The 19,262-nt window shown below is 42.5% G+C and overlaps 1 protein-coding gene across 4 annotated transcripts; it reads left to right on the forward strand.

Annotated features, from left to right (window-relative positions):
- The first annotated feature begins 611 nt into the window (after positions 1 to 611).
- On the forward strand, positions 612 to 13,449 carry YPEL5 (yippee like 5). Of its 4 annotated transcripts, none has more exons than XM_065835231.2 (6): positions 612 to 704; positions 4,236 to 4,368; positions 4,471 to 4,529; positions 4,720 to 4,869; positions 9,490 to 9,662; positions 11,309 to 13,449. In XM_065835231.2, the coding sequence occupies exons 5-6, from the start codon at positions 9,522 to 9,524 to the stop codon at positions 11,531 to 11,533; spliced, it is 366 nt and encodes a 121-aa protein (XP_065691303.1). In that variant the 5' UTR covers positions 612 to 704; positions 4,236 to 4,368; positions 4,471 to 4,529; positions 4,720 to 4,869; positions 9,490 to 9,521; the 3' UTR covers positions 11,534 to 13,449. The 4 variants fall into 4 exon arrangements, with proteins under 4 accessions (XP_065691303.1, XP_071662034.1, XP_065691305.1 ...); XM_071805933.1 differs by having other exon boundaries at positions 4,720 to 4,778; XM_065835233.2 differs by lacking the exons at positions 4,236 to 4,368; positions 4,471 to 4,529; positions 4,720 to 4,869.
- Positions 13,450 to 19,262: the final 5,813 nt, after the last annotated feature.

Consider the following 19,262-nt stretch of genomic DNA (forward strand, 5'->3'; position numbering starts at 1 on the left):
AAGAGTCCTGTCAAGCCGTGGCAGGCAGCTCCTCTGGTGATACCACATGCGTAGACCCAGGAATCACTGTACATGAAAAATACACTTTCTCTAGCATGGATATGATATTATTAGAACAGGAGTCCTTAAAAAGGCATGGCTTGCCCCATAGCAGAAGGAAAAAAACACCCCTTCTTCATGTATTTTTCATAATCAACAACCCAAAGGCTTTTTGGTTTTTTTCATTGTATTTTGGCCAAGACCACTATTTATTTGCCAAGGATGCGTGCTGCGTGTGAGCACTGAGTCATTAAAACCAGCTGGGAATTTATAACACTTGTAACCAGTGGTCAAGAAGGGCCACAAATACTTCACCTCTTTCTTCCCTGATCTTTCATCTCCATCATGTGCAATATCCAAGGTGTCAAGCAAAGATTCCGACTTGAGTGGCCTGAGACACTGCACGCGGCACCGGTCACTGAGGTGAGGATACGGCCCAAGCCGGGGCGGAGCCGGGAGGCGGCGGGGGCGGGGCCTCGGCAGCGCTGATTGACGTGCGGCGGAGCCGGGAGGGGGCGGGGCCTCGGGAGCGCTGATTGACGTGCGACGGGGGCGGGGCCGGGAGGGGGCGGAGCCGCGCGGCCGAGCCGGAGCGTCGGGGCTGTGGAGGGCGGGGGTAAGACACCGGGCACGGAGCTGCTGCCGCCGCCGCTCCCCTGCGCCAGGTAACCGGGCGAGGGGCCGCGCCGCGCCCCGCACTGTCCAAGGAGGCTGGGGCGGGCCGCTGGCGGCTGGGGAGGGAGGTGGCGGCCGCCGCTCCGGGCCACCGTGTTGTGTCTCTCGGGCCGCGATGGGGCCCCGGGCGAGCCGCTCCGGCCCGGCTGTGCCGGGGGGGGCAGCGCGGGCTCTGCTTGCCCAGCTGCGGCCCGGCGCCGCGACAAAGGACCGGCCTACCCCCACCCTGTCCTCTCCTCCGTCAGCGTCTCTCAGCGCCGCCCAGCCTTCCTGCCCGGCCCTCAGTCCAGGGCCGGCACCGAGCACCCCCTCCCCGCCGCCGCCACAACTTCCTTCCCCGGCCCCGCACCGCCGGCGGCGGCTCTCCTCCCTGGCGGGGCGGCGGCAACTTTTGGGGCCAGTTCCTGTGCGGGGCCTGGGGCAGGAGGATGAGGAGCCGTGCCCGGGTCCCTCCGCCGCGTCCTCCCCAGCGCACGGCCGGAGGGGGAGCGGGCGTGGAGATGTGGGGTCGCCCGGGTTGGGGGGAGGAGGGCTGTGGTCAGCCCGGGCGCCCCTCACGGCGGCAGCGGCGGCGGGGCCTCCCGTCAGCTGTTTCCTCCTGTTTGTTGTCAAGTTGCCTGCGCTGCCGGCAGCGCCCGGCGGCGGCGCCGGGGGCCGAGCCGGCGGCGGTTGGCTGCGCGCGCCCCCGTGACGGCGCTCAGCTGGGGCCCGCCCCCGCGCGGGGCTTTGTGTGCACTGGTGGTGGTGGCGGCGGCGCGGGGGCAACGGCCGCGGCGCGCGCTGCCCGACCGCGCACGCGTGGGCGGGGGGTGGGAATCGCCGCCTCCACCTCAGCGTGACGGGGGGTCCCCGCCGGCAGCGGTCGCAGCGCCGGGGTTCGCGTCGCCTCCGCCGGGGGTGGCGCAGGCCGGCGTTGCGGGGAAGGGTTACGCGGGGGTGAGCCACCCTGCGGCGAGTGTCGGCGCCGGTCCCGCCGCCCGCGGAGCCTGGGTCAGACACCCCCGCCAACCCTGCCGTTAGCGCGGGTCTGCCGGGCAGCGGCAGTACCACCCGGGGAGCAGCAGTGACGCTTGGCGCATCTCCCTTCCGATCAGACGGTGCTGCTCCTGCACCGCTCCCTGGACACTTAGTCATCACCGAAGCAGCCCTGAGTAAACCCCGCGTCCCGCCTGAGAGGTGACTCGGCGGGAGCCGGTTGTCAGACACGAGTGGTAGTTGGTATTTGATCATGGAGGTGCTCGGGGCTCTTCCAGCCATGAGCCAGCTTTGCCTGTCAGCTCTGAGGTTGGATTTTGCCTTTAAAAGCATGGATTCCCAGGAAACTGAAATATTTGGCAAGTGCTTTTTCACTCTGGAAAAGGTTCTAGTCAAAGCAAAAAGAAATGCAAAGACTGGCAGCTGTCTGTTCATTCGTTAACTGTGTATAGACCTCAGCTGTACTGTGCAAGCAGATGCAGATTAGATTAATCCGGCAGGTTAATTATGAGTAAAGCCTGTGTTTTAGACTGATATTGCAATAGAATTTAATAAATTGTTTTTCTTTATTTTCTTTAAATAATGAACATGGTGTTAGATTGAAATAACAACAGAAGTACGCAAGTCTCGTGAGAGAGAAACACAGGGCACGGCTCTTCTTAAAGTAGTAGGTGTTGCAGAGCAACTCTTGATGTCAACAACTAATGGCAGTAGGTTGATCATTAGCATAATTAATGTTTGTGACTGATGGCACAAAGTGAGAGAACTTGCTCCATGGGTGTAAGCATTCCCCCATCAACTGGTTCAGCTATGTATTATAGCTATATATAAACCAGCTATATATAATCCTTTTATGTATAGACTCACTCTGGATTGTCAAATTCAAGTAATGTTAGTGACAAATGAAACTGTCAGTTTTTAAGTGTTACTCTCTTTTTCTAATATTAGTCTTTAGAAATATTATTTGGAGGCTTTTGTCATCTGCTACTTTCACTTCCGTAGTTGTGGAAGTACTTAGCTTATAGAATGCAGATCTAATTATTCATATATAGAGATTTTAATAATCATGATGAGTGAATTTCAGATGTGGCTGCCAATTGTGTAAGAACAAAATAAATTGCATCTCAAAGCCCAGTAGATAAGATGACAAAAACAGATGAAATTTGTTACTTGTCATCTGACAGACTGAGAGTTGTACACATGCACACACACAAAAATATATAAATATATATATTTAGCATTCCCTCTGCTGGTAGTCATCACAGGCTCTGAAGTAGTGTTGTCCAAGTTAGGTCATTGATTCATGTTTGTTTACTATCATTTGACCTATGGTGAAATCTTGAGTTGCTCAGCTCTTGCTGAAATACGTAATTCCCCTTAGCAAGATTTAACTTATAAATATCTTGTTAAATGTGTAGAGGAAATGCCTGTACACTGTAGATGTTTGGTAGCAAGACTGTCTTTAATTTTGGAGCCTTTACCTACGTTAGGAGTTTCCTAGTTAATATGAAAGTGTCTTGGTGAGATGCACTGAGCATATTAGCACCCTTTCTGTCAGCTGGATGTGGTTTGTATGGCCCTTTGGATGATCCTTCTATGTTCAGCATTTCTTTAAAGTTTGTTTATTTGATTTTTTTTTTTTTTTTTAATGACTCTTGAAACCAGTGGTGTCTCCAGGTGAACACTTGCATCACTTCAGCAATGAAAACAGAAATTCTGAATTAGATTAGCTTTATGAGAGTGGCAGAATGGATTCATAATCAAAAGTTGTCTTATCTACCTAATTTGTATTAGAATAAATTTATCATAAAATGAGGAAGTACAGCTTTCTTGGAAACAGTTGAGGAATTAAGGTGACCCTTTTCCTCTCTTAGGGAAAAGGGAGACAGGAAGGGAAAGAGAAAAAGGAAGGGAAAAAAAAAACAAGGAGGCAGGAATAGTTGTTGCTGTTGAACTCTTTGTGTAGTAGTGGTAAAGAAAATCAATCTGAGCCTGATACCATTTGTAAACTGATACTTTTATACATTATCTAGCACAAGTATTATGAGGGTGTAAGTTACTGTGCGGGAGATGCTGAGATATGGGGGCTGTATAGGAAACAAGCACCCACCTTTATGGCTGTGCTCTCTGTAAACTTGAAACAAACTACCCTTTGTTAGTGTTTGCATACACCAATATAATGTTAACATCCTTAAATGCCAGTATCCTAATACAAAGCTTTTACCTTACCTAGCAAAAAAAGCCAGTTCGCATTAGAAAATTACACTATTGTAACTTGCAGTAGAAAATTACACTCCTGTAACTGGCACAAATGCAGCTTCATCCAGCAAGGCAGCCTGTTCTAGGCAGGTGCTGTGTGCTGCATCTGGGCACAGCTTTCCTTACTTTGCCAAAGCCTCTTCAGTCATTTGACTGTCTTAACTTCCTTGTACAATGTGCTACAGTAGCTGGATGGCTCTGATGAGCATTGCATACTGTTCCAGCTCACTTTCTTACTTCACATTTGGCTACGTGTGATGCTTTCTGATAATGAATTCTGCATGTAGGCAGAGGCCAGGCCCTGCTGCTTCAACAGTTGCAGGAGTCAGCAGCAGACGGTTGAATCTCAGGCCTCCTAAGAGACTGACTTCATGCGTGTTCAGATGCATCCCTACTTGTGAGCAGTAGAAAGCTGGCAAGGTAAGGAGCAAGTTTTATTTTTTTGCTTACCCAGTGATTCTTTAATGTGTGGTCTTGTGTATCCATGCTAAGTATTCTTTTCCTCTTTTGTCTATATCTAAGATGAGAAGAGGAAGCCTAAATCCAGTTCCCAAGATATGAAGTTTAATCCCTGTTCCAGAGTAAGTACATCTTGAGAATGCTTTACTGTACCTAGGGGAATGCACAGCCCTTTTTCAATGGGGAGAGAGTGCTTGTTGGCTCACTATACAAAGGAAAATGTTTTTAGTTGGTGAAATGATGAAAGAGAGGCTGTGATTTTTTTTTTTTTTTTTTTTTAATCCTTTAACTAGCAGCTGTTTTCTATTGTAGATCTGAGATGCAGTAGATGGTGCTGAAGCAACACTGAGGTTCCTGAAATATCCAGTCTGGTGTGTATATAAGAAGTGCCTGCTGGCTCTCCCAAAAGTTGACGATCCTGTGTCTTCAAGAGAAGTACTCTGGGACAAGAAAGCACTGACTGTTAGTTTTAAAAATGTTAATAAATAATTCTTTGTGTTACTTTTTTGTTTTTTATTGCTTGTGAAGGTAGGCAAACTAGGTAGTACAAATACCAGCCAAGTATTGCTTCAGGTGACTTAAGCTCTGTGTGCAGATAGTGGTCAGATTTAAGCTGTTGAATGTCAGCTCTTTGACAGCTGTTGCTCAGTGTTGCCAAAATCAACGCTGAAAGACAGGTGGAAGTTTGGGAGCATACCGCTCTAGGAATACATGTTATAGCTCACAGCCACAGTACTTGTGTTTCCTGTCATGTCCATGCACTCACTGGGAGAAGCATGCAGGCAGGAAATGTTTCTCACTATGACTAAGAAGGTGTATCAAGGTTTGTACTGTCAAAATAATGCACTGTCACTAAACCTCAGTAGTTCAGTAGCATGGGCCGTCATTGATCGTGCTGCTGAAGGTCCTCTTGAGAATGCACATTGATAGTGGTGGTCAGGGTGCCAACTAATGGCACCGTGGCATCATCCCTCAGTTCATTAAAGCACCTGTCTCTGAACCGTATACATTTGACAAGTGGTAGATACTTTATATCCCATTAGTGAAAGTAAATAAGTCTGCCTTTTTTACATTGCAGCCATTAATTTAATATTAGGATTTGTTGTGTAGTTTGCATGAGGGCAGGGTCACTAGGATTTCATCAGTGACATATCCAACGAAGAATGCTTTGCTGACTTTAAAGATGAAATCATGGGCTAAAAAAAATATTCTCTGTTCTTTACTCAGCATTTGGTTTTGTGAATAACCAAGATGCCTGTCCACTGCTTCTGAAAATTCTGCTAGTAGCATGATGGAATTGGTGTGACACGGTAGTGTCGCTTTTTGGGGCTGTGAATAGCAATAGGGAACCTGACTGGCTCTCTGAGTCTGTAGAAGTTATTTTCGCTGCTTTCAAGTGTAGATAGTGTATGAATGTGCAAGAAATGCACATCTTGGATTTTCCTCCCCCTAACTGGAGGATCTTAAGCTTTAGAAATGCTTTAATGTTTCACAATTCTTTGACTTCTCCATTTAAGAGAGTGCACCCACTGCCTATAAAAGCTGCCTATAAGTGGCTTTTTTGAGATCATTTATGTATGTGTGAACATAAATAGACACCCACACCTTTTACATGGGAAGTGAAAACTATAGGAAAAAAATTACACAGTTATTTTGGGTGACTTTGTACACACCATTTCTGTAAGTAAGGGATATGAGCCTGAGAGCAATGGAAAATGGCTTTCCCTTGTTCTGATGTGCTCAAAAAAAAAATGGAGAGAAGAGTGTGAAATGATTCCAAGTTGAAAATAAATTTGCTACCTTATATGTGAGGAAAAAGCAGAAGTTCCATGTTAGCTAATTCAGAAAATTCATTATCAAATATGGCATTTGAAGGCTTCCTTATAAGCAGTCATTCCTTACTAGCAGTTATTTTGTAACTTTTCTCCTACTTTTCCTGCATGGACTAATGTAAGGTGACTGGTTTTACAACACTTCAACTGGATCCTTACGGATTCACTGAAATCCTGTACCAATCAAAACTGAGAGGTACTGGTAGTTGTAGGCTCCTGTCTATTTTGACTGAAATCTACTGGGGGCAGTTAAGTATAGAGGTTATTTTAAACACTAGACATTCTAGTATGATGACATGATTTAAAAAAAAAATACTCAAAGTCTAGACTGTTTTGACTGTTACAATGCAGACTGTAGAATTCAGTTTTCAAAATTTTAAAATGTGTATTCCTTTATTTCAAAAATACATGTTTTCTTATGCACTGTATTCTGAAGAAAATTGTTCTAGTACCAGTTGGTTTATTAGATTCTGCTGTAATTTTAGTCTGAATTCTCACAGCCTTGTGCTACCATCAAATGAATCGCACTTTGTCTTTCTATTGGGACCAAAGTCTTACTGGAAGTTTCTTTCTCATTTAGATACTGGGTGAGGTTACTTTCATCTTTTTTGGGTGATATAAACTATTGAAGAATTTAGGCCTTGTATTACTATGCAGGTTTTTCAACCTTAAGTCTTTGAACTTTATTTATTTATGCATTTATTTTAATATTCAATATCTTCAGGACTCAATACTTCAGTCTGTGCATAACGCCATATCCAGAAGTAATAAGTTTGTCTGTCACTTTGAATTCTAACTTGTTTGTGAGAATTACACTTGCGCTGTCTTCTGAAGTATTTAAATTTTGTTTTCAGTGACTCTGGGTTCCTGCTTTTCTGCATGCAGTGATATGAATTATGTTTTTTGATAGGTGATGTGTTTGCATTTTAAGTGTTCAGATGCATATATTTCAAAAGGGCATGCTTGGCAAGGTTAGTCTGTGTAATGGATCTGTTCTTGTCACCAAGCTTAGTGTTTGTGTTGTTCTTGGTAGACCAGAGGAATGTTTTTGGATTTGTTTTGTGTTAGCTTCTAAAAATACTGACAGGGTGACCATTGTGTTTACCCTGAAAGAAATACCCCTTTGGATGTTGACTCCACATTTAAAATAACTTATGATCAGTTAATTGTTTTTAATCCCCAATGCAATCAAGACAAAAATAACATTATCCAAAATTAGCAAGGATGGCACGTGGAGCTAGGCCAAGTGCCTTATGGGCATATCTGTCACAATTACTTTTCTTGCTTGTATTTGTGGTTTCTTCTGGTTGGAGACTTTATCTGATACTTGTTTATTCACACTTATTGTCTGTTAATTTTCCTTCATTCTGTTACTATTCACATTTTAATTTTCTCTTTTGCCCTCCCTTGCTAGGAAAGATAAAGGCATGTTAGAAAGGTATAATGCTTAGAGAAACTGAAGGAAATCTTCCTGTATTTTGAGTGGAGTCACAAGGAGTCACACCTTACACTCTGCTAAGTCTTTGAAATGTTTTTGTCGAACTTAAGACCTGTTTTATTTATCCTTTCAAGAAGAGAAGTAGGTATTGTATCACTTTGAAGGAAAGAGTCATTCCATTGCTTTGAATTTTCATGTATCCTTCAGATGGGATACAGAAGACTAATAGTGATTTGAAAAATCTGAATGTAAGGAACTTGTGCTAAAATCACTCTGTTTGATACCAGGAACCTTATTTATTGCTCTGCATTTTAAGAGAACAAAGTAGTGAAATAAAGCAATTGGAAAAAAAAATCATGATGTCAGTGACTTTTGATTTTTACATGTAAAAGTGGTATTTTAAATTTTGTGTGTGCAGGTGCATGTTTTAGTCCATTTGCTTTGTGTATGTTGTAAGCTTTAAGAAACTGATCCTCTAAAACCTGAAATGGGTTTAATTTAGGCATTTGTGCTTCTTAAAGATATTTCACATAGAATATTCAACTTGATGAGCACAAAATTTCATTAATTTCTCTATGAACTCCTGCTCTGAAAAGTAAAGCCCACACAACTTTAATATTGCAGCGTGTGAGAGTTACTTTGCTGTGCATGACAAAAGCAGAGACAATACTCTTCTGATTCCACATCTGAAGCATAATTGGAGGTATATTTAACTTGTTTAACTATAGATGTTTAGTCATTAAAATTCTGCAGTTGAAATAGAATTAACAGCATCATTTAATTTCTGTGCCATTTAATTTCATCCTTTGTGATGTAAGCTTTCAGCTGTCTGGTATGTTCTGTGCTTACTTGCTAGTTGACTTTGAGTAATTTGTGTTAGTTGGCATAAAGCTGGTGTGATACTTTAATTTTCCCAGGCAGTGAAATGGTTTGTTTATCAAGTGCTGCAGATCTGCTGCTAGAAACTTTCTAAGCTATGTTTTTCTACTTATTAGAGTTGCTCAGGTATTTTAGCAATGATGGTTTGGAAATAGCTTGGTAAATAACACAGTATTTTGTATTTAGATTAGACAGCTTTAAACATTTGGATATAAAACTGCCTGGCATAAAGATTGGGTGGATTTATTACGTAAAATAGCAACAAATCCTTTCCTGTGTTGTTATGTGTATGAAACCAGTAAGTGTCAAGTCAAATACAGTAGCCCAGTGTGCTATACTGGGAGACTAAAGCATCCTGGATAGTGGTGGTGTGTGGCTCATGTCATAAAGTGTGCAAAGCTGAGGGGAAGTGACAAAATAAATAGCTATTTTAAAAACGGCGGATGACTTGGGAAAATTAAACTATAATCGCGTTCGTGACTCAATGTACTTCTCAGTGCTTCATTTCCCAGCGCTGACTAACATGAGTTGTTGAGAATACACTGAAATGGAATTTCAGTATTGTACTAAAGAGGGAAAGAAAATAGGAAAGAAGTAGAAAATTGTTGCTTTTAAGAATTGAAGGGTCCAGTAGTGGTCTGCAAATGTCTGAAGTACATTTTAGAGGATTCAGTTCATGTTTTGCTTATTTAATGTAATTAGTTTGTATCTAGGTGTGTTGTATTACTGGTAAGATGATCACTTTGGCAAAGAACATGTTTTGATGAGAAAGGATGGTTCAGTAATTCATCCCTGAAAGAAAGAACCTCTGCAATCATGAGCTGAATTGGTTTGCGGATTATTCTGCTGTATTTATGGTGTGGGGTTTGTTTTGTTTTGTTTTAATTTCTGCAATGGTTTTTTTTTACATGTACATAATCTTTTTGCTTTCAGGTCTTGATTATACACTTACATAATTTCTAAAAATGGGAAGAATTTTTCTGGATCATATTGGTGGCACTCGCCTGTTCTCCTGTGCAAACTGCGACACGATTCTGACCAACCGTTCTGAGCTCATCTCCACACGTTTTACAGGGGCCACGGGAAGAGCCTTTCTTTTTAACAAGGTTGGTAAGAAGCTGAGGCGGACCTACTCTTTGCTTTTGAAAAATGAGTTTGTGGGATATGCATCTGTCATCAAAACTAAAAAACTTCTTGGCTAAAGTGTTGTGTAATAAGTATTTTATTTTTTTAATTCTTATTTTGTTCTATTCAACAGTCTTTGAAGTCAAATAAGACATTTACTCTTGATGGCAAGCTATCTAAATTAGTTTATCTGCAATACTGAAAGACTATAAAGAGGATTGTGTGTGTATAGAGGTATCATGCCAAAATGCAGGGAGTTTTAACTTTGGAGACTTCTGTAATATGACCCTCAAATTCACTGTGAGAATATCTTTTGTCTGTCAAAGAGTTTCAAAGGCATTTGCACTTCTACTCAGATTAAAAAAAAAAAAATTAGGTAATATTCTGTTTCATTTCTAAATATATGAAGGTAACAGTATTTTGGCAACTTTAGGTAACCATGGTCTGTTTTACAGACAATAATATTATGATTTAGTTTAATATTTTTTATTCATCAAATTTGATTTAGTTCAACAGATTTAAATATAAAGTAATAACTCTGAATGCATTGTAGTATTATTTAATAAGCCTTGCGTATAGATTTGTCCATTAGACTCATTGAAAAAACAGTGATCATCCTTTTCTTTCTCATGAAGTTCCTAGTCTTGTCATCATTGGTATGTTTTGGTTTGGGATTTTTCTTGAAAGCCATTTGGCCATTGGCAGAGTTGACAGAGGCATCAATAACATCTTAACTGTGCTTGGCTCTGAGATTTCTGGTATGCTGAATCCTGTCAGTAGTATTTATATGTCAATGTAAGGCTACATAGCTGTAGAAGAGCTTTGTATCTGATTTCTTACTCATCCAATAAGCGCTGGATCCTGAGGTTCCATTTTTTTCTTCTGTCATGTAGTGAGGTTTGATCACAGACGTTTGATGTTTACATTTCTGCAGTCAGAAGTCTTAGAGCTGAAGCAGAGGGAGCAAACATGGTCAGGTGTAAAGTTGAGAAAGCAGCACAGCCCATCTTTTAGAATCCTGCCACATATTAGCACTTAAGATATAGTTCTGACATCAACTTCTCAATGCATTATACATCCTGTTTTTGTGGTGTTGCTGCCTAAACAAGATAAAAAGTATATTTTAAACCACCAAGATGGCACACAAAAACAGGTGGATGCATTCTCAGACACTGAGTCTTCCCTTTTCATAGATGATTATTTCAAAATCACCCGAAGATTTTTGAAGTACCTCTTTTAATGTTTTGGTTCTGATTTCTGACAACAAATGATTACATCAGTTGCTAAAAACAGGTTGCGTATATTACAAGCGGATTAATATCAATTAGTTTACAAGCTATTCACCAGGAATTTCGCACCCAAAGTTGAACACTGTACTTGGGACTCTCATATGTCTTGTGATGGCATTTCATGTATCTTAGTTAAACAGTGAGGGCTGTACATCCCTGTGAAGCACATCTTTAGATTTTCAAGGGCTGTTGACTTACTACACTGCAGTTTTCAGTTTGTGTGCAGTGCCACAGGCTCTTCTACTTTTAAAATGTCGATAGTCGTGCATATTGTTACCAAGCTTTGCTCTCGACAGACTAATCCTTTCTCTTCCCTCTCACCTGTTTATTTGTATCAGGTGGTAAATCTGCAGTACAGTGAAGTTCAGGATCGGGTCATGCTCACTGGCCGCCACATGGTTCGAGACGTGAGCTGCAAGAACTGCAACAGCAAACTGGGTTGGATCTATGAATTTGCCACTGAAGACAGCCAGCGCTACAAGGAAGGCCGTGTTATCCTGGAAAGAGCATTGGTCCGAGAGAGCGAAGGATTTGAGGAGCATGTTCCATCCGACAATTCCTGAGAGACTTGAGTCTCTTCTCAGGTTCTCTTCAACCGAAACTCAAAAATAATAAAATCAACAAAAAAATCTGCTTACATACACTGTCACCTTAGCATCAGAGTCGGATTCATGGACTACGGAGTAGGAAAGATTGTGAGAGTATTTCAGATGGAACCTTCCTTTCTTCATTTCTTTTATATTTTACTTTCCCTCCAGCAGCTGTTTGTAGAAAGAATGTTGTGCAGATGCTGTAACTTTTTCTCTCTTGCATTTACATCTGTTAGATTTGAGATTGTATCTACAGATACAGTGGGCTAAATGGAAAATATGTGGGGGATTTGTCTTTTGGTAGAGAGAAATTCAGTGAGTTTTTTCTAGTTTGCACAAACTGATGTCAGCATAAAGTTATTTTAAAACTACAGATTTTTTTAAAGAAGTATATTCCAATTTTTGGCTTAAGTTTTTAGTTAGGTTTTGGGGTTTTTTTTACCCAGTCTTTTCACCTGATTTGCTAGCTAAAGTAAAGAGATCCGAATTTGTGCCGAGTGCTAAAGGTTCAGTGTTGGTACAGCTTGGGCTGGCCCTTGTGCCATATTCTTGTTGAGGTTGATTGGTAGCACAGAGCCCATTATTTCGTGTCATTCTTGACCCAAAGATGTCACCATTCCTTGTTTATTTGTGGAGTCCCATTCACCATGTAAACTGGTGTTGATTGGAAACTATTCTTGAAATAGGGCAAAACTGCTTGGCTTTTTTTAACTTTAACTGATGTAATTTATAAGCATAGTAATAATATAAAATAATAGTTGTCTGTTTAGTCTTGCGTTGCTTACAAATCAAGCTGTGTTTGTAATGATAGGGATCCACTGAGAAACTACTGTTTCAGTAGTAATTTTTTCGTTTCTCTACTGATTTCATTAAGTAGACAGGGAATTGCAAATCTTAATTCTTCTTCAAGTATCTTTCTTTAAACCCAGGACTTCCTATGTTAAACACAGCTGCTGTGTAAAAGGAGAAGATTGCCAGCATGTTTGTTCATGCCTAGAGTTATGCAATCTGCATCTCTTGAAAAGATTAACTTAAACAGCTTGTTTTCAAATGCTGCTTCTGGTGTTGAAACCTTTATCTTTCAACTTTGTTGAACCTTTTCATTGTGATGTTACATTTTTATCTTTCTGGGCAGCAGTACATGTCAGCCTAGTAGTAACTAGTGACTTGGATTCCTGCTTTCTTCTTGTAGAAGTCAGCTCTGTTTAAAACAGTGATCTTGCTTGCCTTTTTAGCAAAAATGCTCTTTATTAACTTAACTCAAGGGTGCCCAAACATTTTTGTTGTGTCTTAAGCCATAAGTTAAGATCTCAAGGGCTGAAATTTATTTGAATGTTAGATATGTATGATTCCTCATCAGAGATACAAGTTGATTTTTTTTTCTTATTGCATAAATTGTGGTCAATGTGAAATAAGTTACCCACAGAGGTACAGGAGGGGAAGAAACCCCACCCAACCAAACAGATCTGGGCTCTGACCTTTCAGAACAACTTTTTTTTTCACTAGCTACGGCTCCATATCTGAAACTAAAATGTGGAGGGTGGCTATGCAGAGTATTTTTCTTAATTTTTTTGGTTGCCAAGTGGCAATTTGGACACCCCTGACTTGAATCTACTGCCTATTTAATGTAAAAGTAGCTTTATAATAGAATTGTCACATAGAAAGAAAACAGAGGAGATCACATACCAGAGCTGTGCTTGAATCAAGCTGCTTAAACGATAGTGTACTTGTGCCTCAAATGCATCAGTTTTTGCACTGAGTACAGTAGTACCCCATTATCTTGTACTTCTGTCTGCCACAGACCCTGGAAGCCCCATCAGCATGGTTCTCTGCAGTACTTTTCTTGTACTTCTGACATTACAGTACAATAAAGTATGTTTTGTCCTGAATTGATATTTGCTGTTCTTTCTGGGCAATTTTCATGGACTCTGTCAACTGAATGACATAACCTGTCTTCCCTTCCCTGCACTGAGTAAATCATTGCGTTTCTACAGCACAGTGACAAGCTGTTGATGAGTGTCTCTCTCTAAATAGGTGGCAAAAGAGTGTACTGATGATTTTTGGAAGGTGCTAAGTAAGGCTTCATGCATATGACTTGGACACTTGATAGCCTTCAATTTACTCCTATTAAAGAGAAAATAGAACCAGGAAATTGCTTATTTAATGAAATTCTGGGTGCCAAATGTCTTTCCCTGTCTTTGAAAAGACATCAAAGTAAGCCAAGCTCCAGCATCTGCAAGAAATGTAAAGTTTTAGCTTCTGAAATGGCTTGGGAATTGAGGAATGGGGAATTTGTATATATGGAATTCTGTAACCTTTTTACTTTGCTTGCAAATGTCAGGGAGAAACCTGGGAGCAGCTGGTCAGGTTTGTAAGCTGTAGCTGAAGAACTGAGGTGAGAGGATCATTATATTGGTGGAATGGGGTCTGAGGGGCTTATTTTAACTTACATTAAGACCTCTTCATTCCGGTAGGCTGTGAGATGTTAAAGATGACTTTTCCCCAAGTATATGATTTGAAAAACACTATTGAGATGAATTCATTACAAGCCTATAATACTTAAGCAAGTTCACAGCAGCCTCAAAACTAGACTTGGGATTGCTCTTTTGGCCTACATGCTCTTCCCTTCCGCTGCTGGCTCTGTTGGAGAGTTTAGCCTCATAAATTCTGACTGCTCCTCCTTGAGACTCTTTGTGTGCGAACACAGATAACTTATCTGTAGGGAGCAAGACCATTGGTTACAGTATGGCTAGCAACAGAGAAGACATTGCTCTTTGGTGTTAAATGTTATTTTGTAGCGTGTGTTTGTGGACTGAAAAAGCATTTTGGTTATGCTTTCTGTGGATGTTTCAAAGAACTTTTGAAACGGCATACGTATCTCATGGCTCTGGTAGAAAAGGCAGTGTTACACTGGGCTCTGGGGATGGCTGTGGGCAGCTGACACAATCTTACAGGGCACACTTGTCTCTTCAGATTCCTGCCAGACATCTAAGAGATAAAGTTAGCAAATCATCAGTGAATTAACAGGTAAGAAAACAGTGAAGCTACAGTTCAGGGCACAATTGCCTGGTATAAGGAAGAGGTGACTGGGACAGCTGTAGTATTGATGTGGGAAAAGGCTAGCTGGTTAATCAGCCTTATTTTAAGAGAAACCTAAGCTGTGATGTCTGCAAAAGCCAGAAATAGTGTGTTGTGTTCCCTTCTTGGGTCTGCCTTCACTGCTTTAACAAAACTATTAAAATCCAGTGACGCTTTCCTGTGGCTCTTAAGGGCACCATGATGCCTGACAGGGATTAAATGCTTCAGACTTGGTTTGACTGGGACACTGATTGGGATTGCCCTCCAATTTGGGCCCTGTTTTTTGCAGGATTTTAAAGAACTACGCAATTTTGAGACCCTTTTCTTCGAAAGCTGGAGTTAAAAGTGCCCAATAACTTAAAAAGATCACTTTGAGTGGTGAGGGGGAGTATATCCTGATTGGTGGTCACTCTGTAAGCCTTTTTCTTCTTTCAGGAAATCTGCAATATTATGGCCAAAGAAAATAAGGTCCTGTCTGTCTCATTGACTGTTACGTGGCAAAGACATTCAACAGTGTCTTGCAAGCATAATTTCAACAGTGTGGAGCTGTTCTTGGTCTCATAGTTATACCTCCCTCACCCCCTCTCTGCTGTAAGGTTTTCTTGTATGTGTAGGAAATTATAATGGTAGAAATCTCATGCTTGCCTTCCAGCCTTTTGTTTGTTTACTGATTTGGGTGGATTTCTGTGATGCTGGTGAACTGCTTGCTACTGAATACCAGCCTTTCACTCGGTAAGGGCCCTCCCAGCATGGTATTTGTGACATTATCATCTGCCTCACCCCCAAGTCTAGGCAGAGGTTATTTGGGAATGATTCTTGACTGAACATCCGGCTCTGAGTACAGGTGATGTGAAGGAAGACGTTCACCCATAGGATACTTCCATTCCATTGCTACATCTCTTTGCATCTGATGTTATCATAGGTGTAATCTGCTTAAGTTTGCATTGCAGATTGTCCTTTTAAAAAAGGAGGTGACTGTGAGACAGCAGTCTGTGCCTCTTAAATGTGGCATTTCTCTTAAGGACCTGAAACACCTGCAGTTCAGTACAGGCTGCTCTGTCTGCTGCTCAGTTGGAAGGGATGGCTGTGTTCTGTTTGACTTGTTAATGCAAAAGTAAACTGTGGTGCTTGTCGAAGAAATGGCCAGAACCTCTCTGCAATGGGAGGCAGGTTATGGAAGAGAAACCCAGTTAGATGAGGAAGGAAAACATGCGTGTGTGTCGGAGGGGACTCATGTCTTATTAAAGCAGACGAATTCCCTCAGAAGCATCAGAGATGGGAGAAATTCTAGAGGTAAGCACGTGCCTTTTCTTTATGACGTGCGTGGCTTCAGAGAAAGTGGAGATCACTTGGATGTTGTAGAGGATGCAAGGCCTCCTTACAAACAGAGGAAGAGACTAAATGTAAGCACTTCTGTTTCTTTTGAGAAACTTCATTGAATGTCCTTGCTGTAGGATGCTGATAACGGGAACCAGAGCGAAGTTTCGGGCCTCTCTGTGTTTGAGTGAATGCAGCTGGAAAGTATTTGTCCTTCAAAGTAGGCTCTGTTTTTGTTCTCATTATCTGAAGCATTTAACACTATCAAAAATGTACATTTCTTATAGAAGTAAAAATAGGAGAAGGAACAAAAAGCTATGGCATTCATTAGCATTTCTGAAAAGTCTGACAGGAGTAGGTGGCAGAGAGATGGGTGTTCAAAACCTTACATTTTGACTCTGTCCATGAGACCAATGCGTGCTTGCCTGGCATCAGGCTGTTTCCCTCTAGGACTCAGATGTTTAGATAGGAGATTTTGCTTTGTCCTTTTGGAAGCATTTGATTTGACTGTGGTGAATATTTACAAGTGTTTGAAACAGTTTACTGAACTATAACAGAGTGCATGCCATAGTTGTTTGTAGACATTGCAATAGATGTAGTTGGTGAAACAGGGAGGCCCCTGTCCTACTAGGGGAACACAAAGCAGAATGGCCAGCTCAAACAAGGGTACTTAGCCAAAAAACTGTCCTTGTAGACCGACTGAGTATCACAATCTCCTATCCTTGCAAGTGTTTGAAGGCTCTTGTTCTAAGCACAACCACATGGTGAGCACAGAAAGAAAAGGGTTTGTGACTTTTCACGGGTAGACCTTTGCTCCAGCGCACTGTCAAGAAGGTGGGATATTCTGAGGGAGGTGGTGAGAACTCAGGTATGCCCTATGGACAGGGTGCAGAAGCAGCCTCTGTGGATACACTAATGCTGCTGTTTGGCCAGATCCTTCTCTCTGTCCTACCCATTTTTATCAGGTGTGGTCTGGTCTGGAGATCCATGTGCAGGTATGCTTTAGTCCACACAAAGTGCAGCTGCCCATGCCCTTGCCTAGAGAAATTTGCTTAGAATTCCTTGGGACAATCTTCTTACTTCAGGGAACAGGGAGCACACACTGAAGCACAGGAGGTTCCATCTGAATATGAGGAGAAACTTCTTTATTTTGATGGTGTCAGAGCACTGGAACAGGCTGCCCAGAGAGGTTGTGGAGTCTCCTTCTCTGGAGACATTCAAAACCCACCTGGACACCTTCCTGTGCAATCTGCTCTGGGTGAACCTGCTTTAGCAGGTGGGTTGGACTGGATGATCTCCAGAGGTCCCTTCCAACCCCAACCAGTCTGTGACTCTGTGAAAATAAAACCTACCTTTGCTCGGTCAGCACCAACAGATACACATGGTGAAATGCATGCAGAAAAATCCATGACTGCATGAATCTGTAGTGGTTGGTGCACCTTCCCTGCAGAATTAGCACAGGTTAAGGATTTGGGAGGTGGCTGCTTTTGGCAGTATTAGAGGGTCATTTCTAGTATCACTACACCAGCATGATGGATTAATCAGTTTAGCTCAGAAGGGACTGATGGATTGTCTATTCCATGTCTCCCTGTTGAGGAGGGATTAGCTTAGTGATGTACTCAATAAACCTCCATTCTTGGGTTGAAGTTTCTCAGTGTGATTTCTTATTGTAGCTGAAAGTCTATTAGAGACAATTCAGGTCACAAAAGTAGAACACTTAAAAAATGCCAGATTTCTGATGAATTGGGTCACACGTTGCAGCCTGGGGGTGAAAATGGTATGTGATCACGAGGGTAATGGTGGCACCATCATCACCATTTTGTAAGGTGTGCATTGAACTTGTAGTTACAACCTCTATCACACATTTCCTAACTTTGGGCTATCTGACTTTTTAATATTTTTGTTTCTAAAGGTAGTTTGGATATGAACTTTCTAATGTGCATTTAAGTGGCACAAGTAGTAGAAGCTCAGATTAAGCATTTGTAATTACTGACTTCTTCATGACTGGGGTTTGAACTGGGAACCCCATTTGGTTCAGCAACAGTTACAATTTAAGCTCCAAGGCTGACTGCTACTTAACCAGCAGCTGGAGGAAGCTTTTCATCAAAGTGGGCTAAGCAGATGTCAGACTTAGGCTTCAGAGGTTTCCATTTGATGTCATGTCTCAGCATGGGATAGGGAGGAGTTGTTTTAGTTCATTTTTCCTCCTTCCCTGATGCCTAGAGTTGAATTTCTTGCCCTGTATAGGGCTTTGGAGGAAGAGACAGGACAATGAAAACTACTCTTAATTTCTTCCCAAGAAACTGACTTGCTTGCATCCAGCCTCCTGAGTTGGGAAGGTTCTTGCTCCCTACATATTCCCTGTCAAGGGGAGAAATGCCCCATGATTCATGTGCCACATTTCTTGGAAAGGGAGGAGCAGCTGGAGGTAGCTCGACTGTCATTCTCTCCCTGCTTCATTTGTGCTCTCAAGCTGCAGGTAAGCTCAGGGCTACTGGAGACTTTGGCTGCCTGTCAAAACAAACCTGAGACACAGAAAAACAACGGCTTTTAACACTCAGTCCAGCGCAGATTTAGTACAAAAAATTCCAATGTTTGTATGAAACCAGAAATAAACACGAAAGCTACTTCCCCCATAAAAGTCACTTCAGCAGCACTGGTATTTTTATGTTGAAATGTTGAAGAAGAAGCTGGTGGAAGTTTGTTGGGGGGAAGGAAAAGGCAGAGAAGGAGGCTCTGCCAGAGGTTTCGCAGTTACTTGCTGGCAGTGTTGATGCTTAGATATCAGCTCCAGGTGCCATGGGGAAGCTGATACTCATCACTGGCTCCTTTACCTGTCTCCTTCTTTTTTCCCCTCTTCTCTGCAGCCCTGTTGTGCTTTGTTCCTCCTTCTGCAGTCTGTGCTCTTGTCATCTCCCCACGCTGCCATTTGTTCCTCTCTCTCCATCCTGCCCTTCTTCTGCATCCCTGCTGAGCCTCCAGCAGGCGACCTTGTTCTTCCCAGCATGGTATGGGAGGCTGTGGTTCTCTGGTGCTGGGCTCAGCTCTTCGCTGCAGGCTCCTCCTCACCCTCTCTGTGGCAGCAACACGGGTGGCATGGCTGTGTGGTGAACCGGTGCCGGGAGACAGAAAGGCTGTGGCAGGTCTGAGGTGCTGGACTGTCACACCAACAGCACACGCAGCCGTGCGGGCAGACTGCTGGGGGTGATGCAAAGCACAGCCAAGGCTTGCTTGCACTGGCACTGCCTTCAAAATCAGGTTTTTATCTCCCTGTCCCTTCTGTGCTGCCAGGGAGGCATGAAGAGCA

The sequence above is a fragment of the Patagioenas fasciata genome, chromosome 3, assembly GCF_037038585.1.
Source record: "Patagioenas fasciata isolate bPatFas1 chromosome 3, bPatFas1.hap1, whole genome shotgun sequence".
Classification (NCBI taxonomy): Eukaryota; Metazoa; Chordata; class Aves; order Columbiformes; family Columbidae; genus Patagioenas; species Patagioenas fasciata.

Bases quoted from the DNA above. Each gene is read 5' to 3' on its own strand.
- YPEL5 (XM_065835231.2), top strand. From the start codon at position 9,522: ATGGGAAGAATTTTTCTGGATCATATTGGTGGCACTCGCCTGTTCTCC. The intron at 9,663-11,308 runs GTTGGTAAGAAG...TATTTGTATCAG, and splicing joins GAGCCTTTCTTTTTAACAAG to GTGGTAAATCTGCAGTACAG.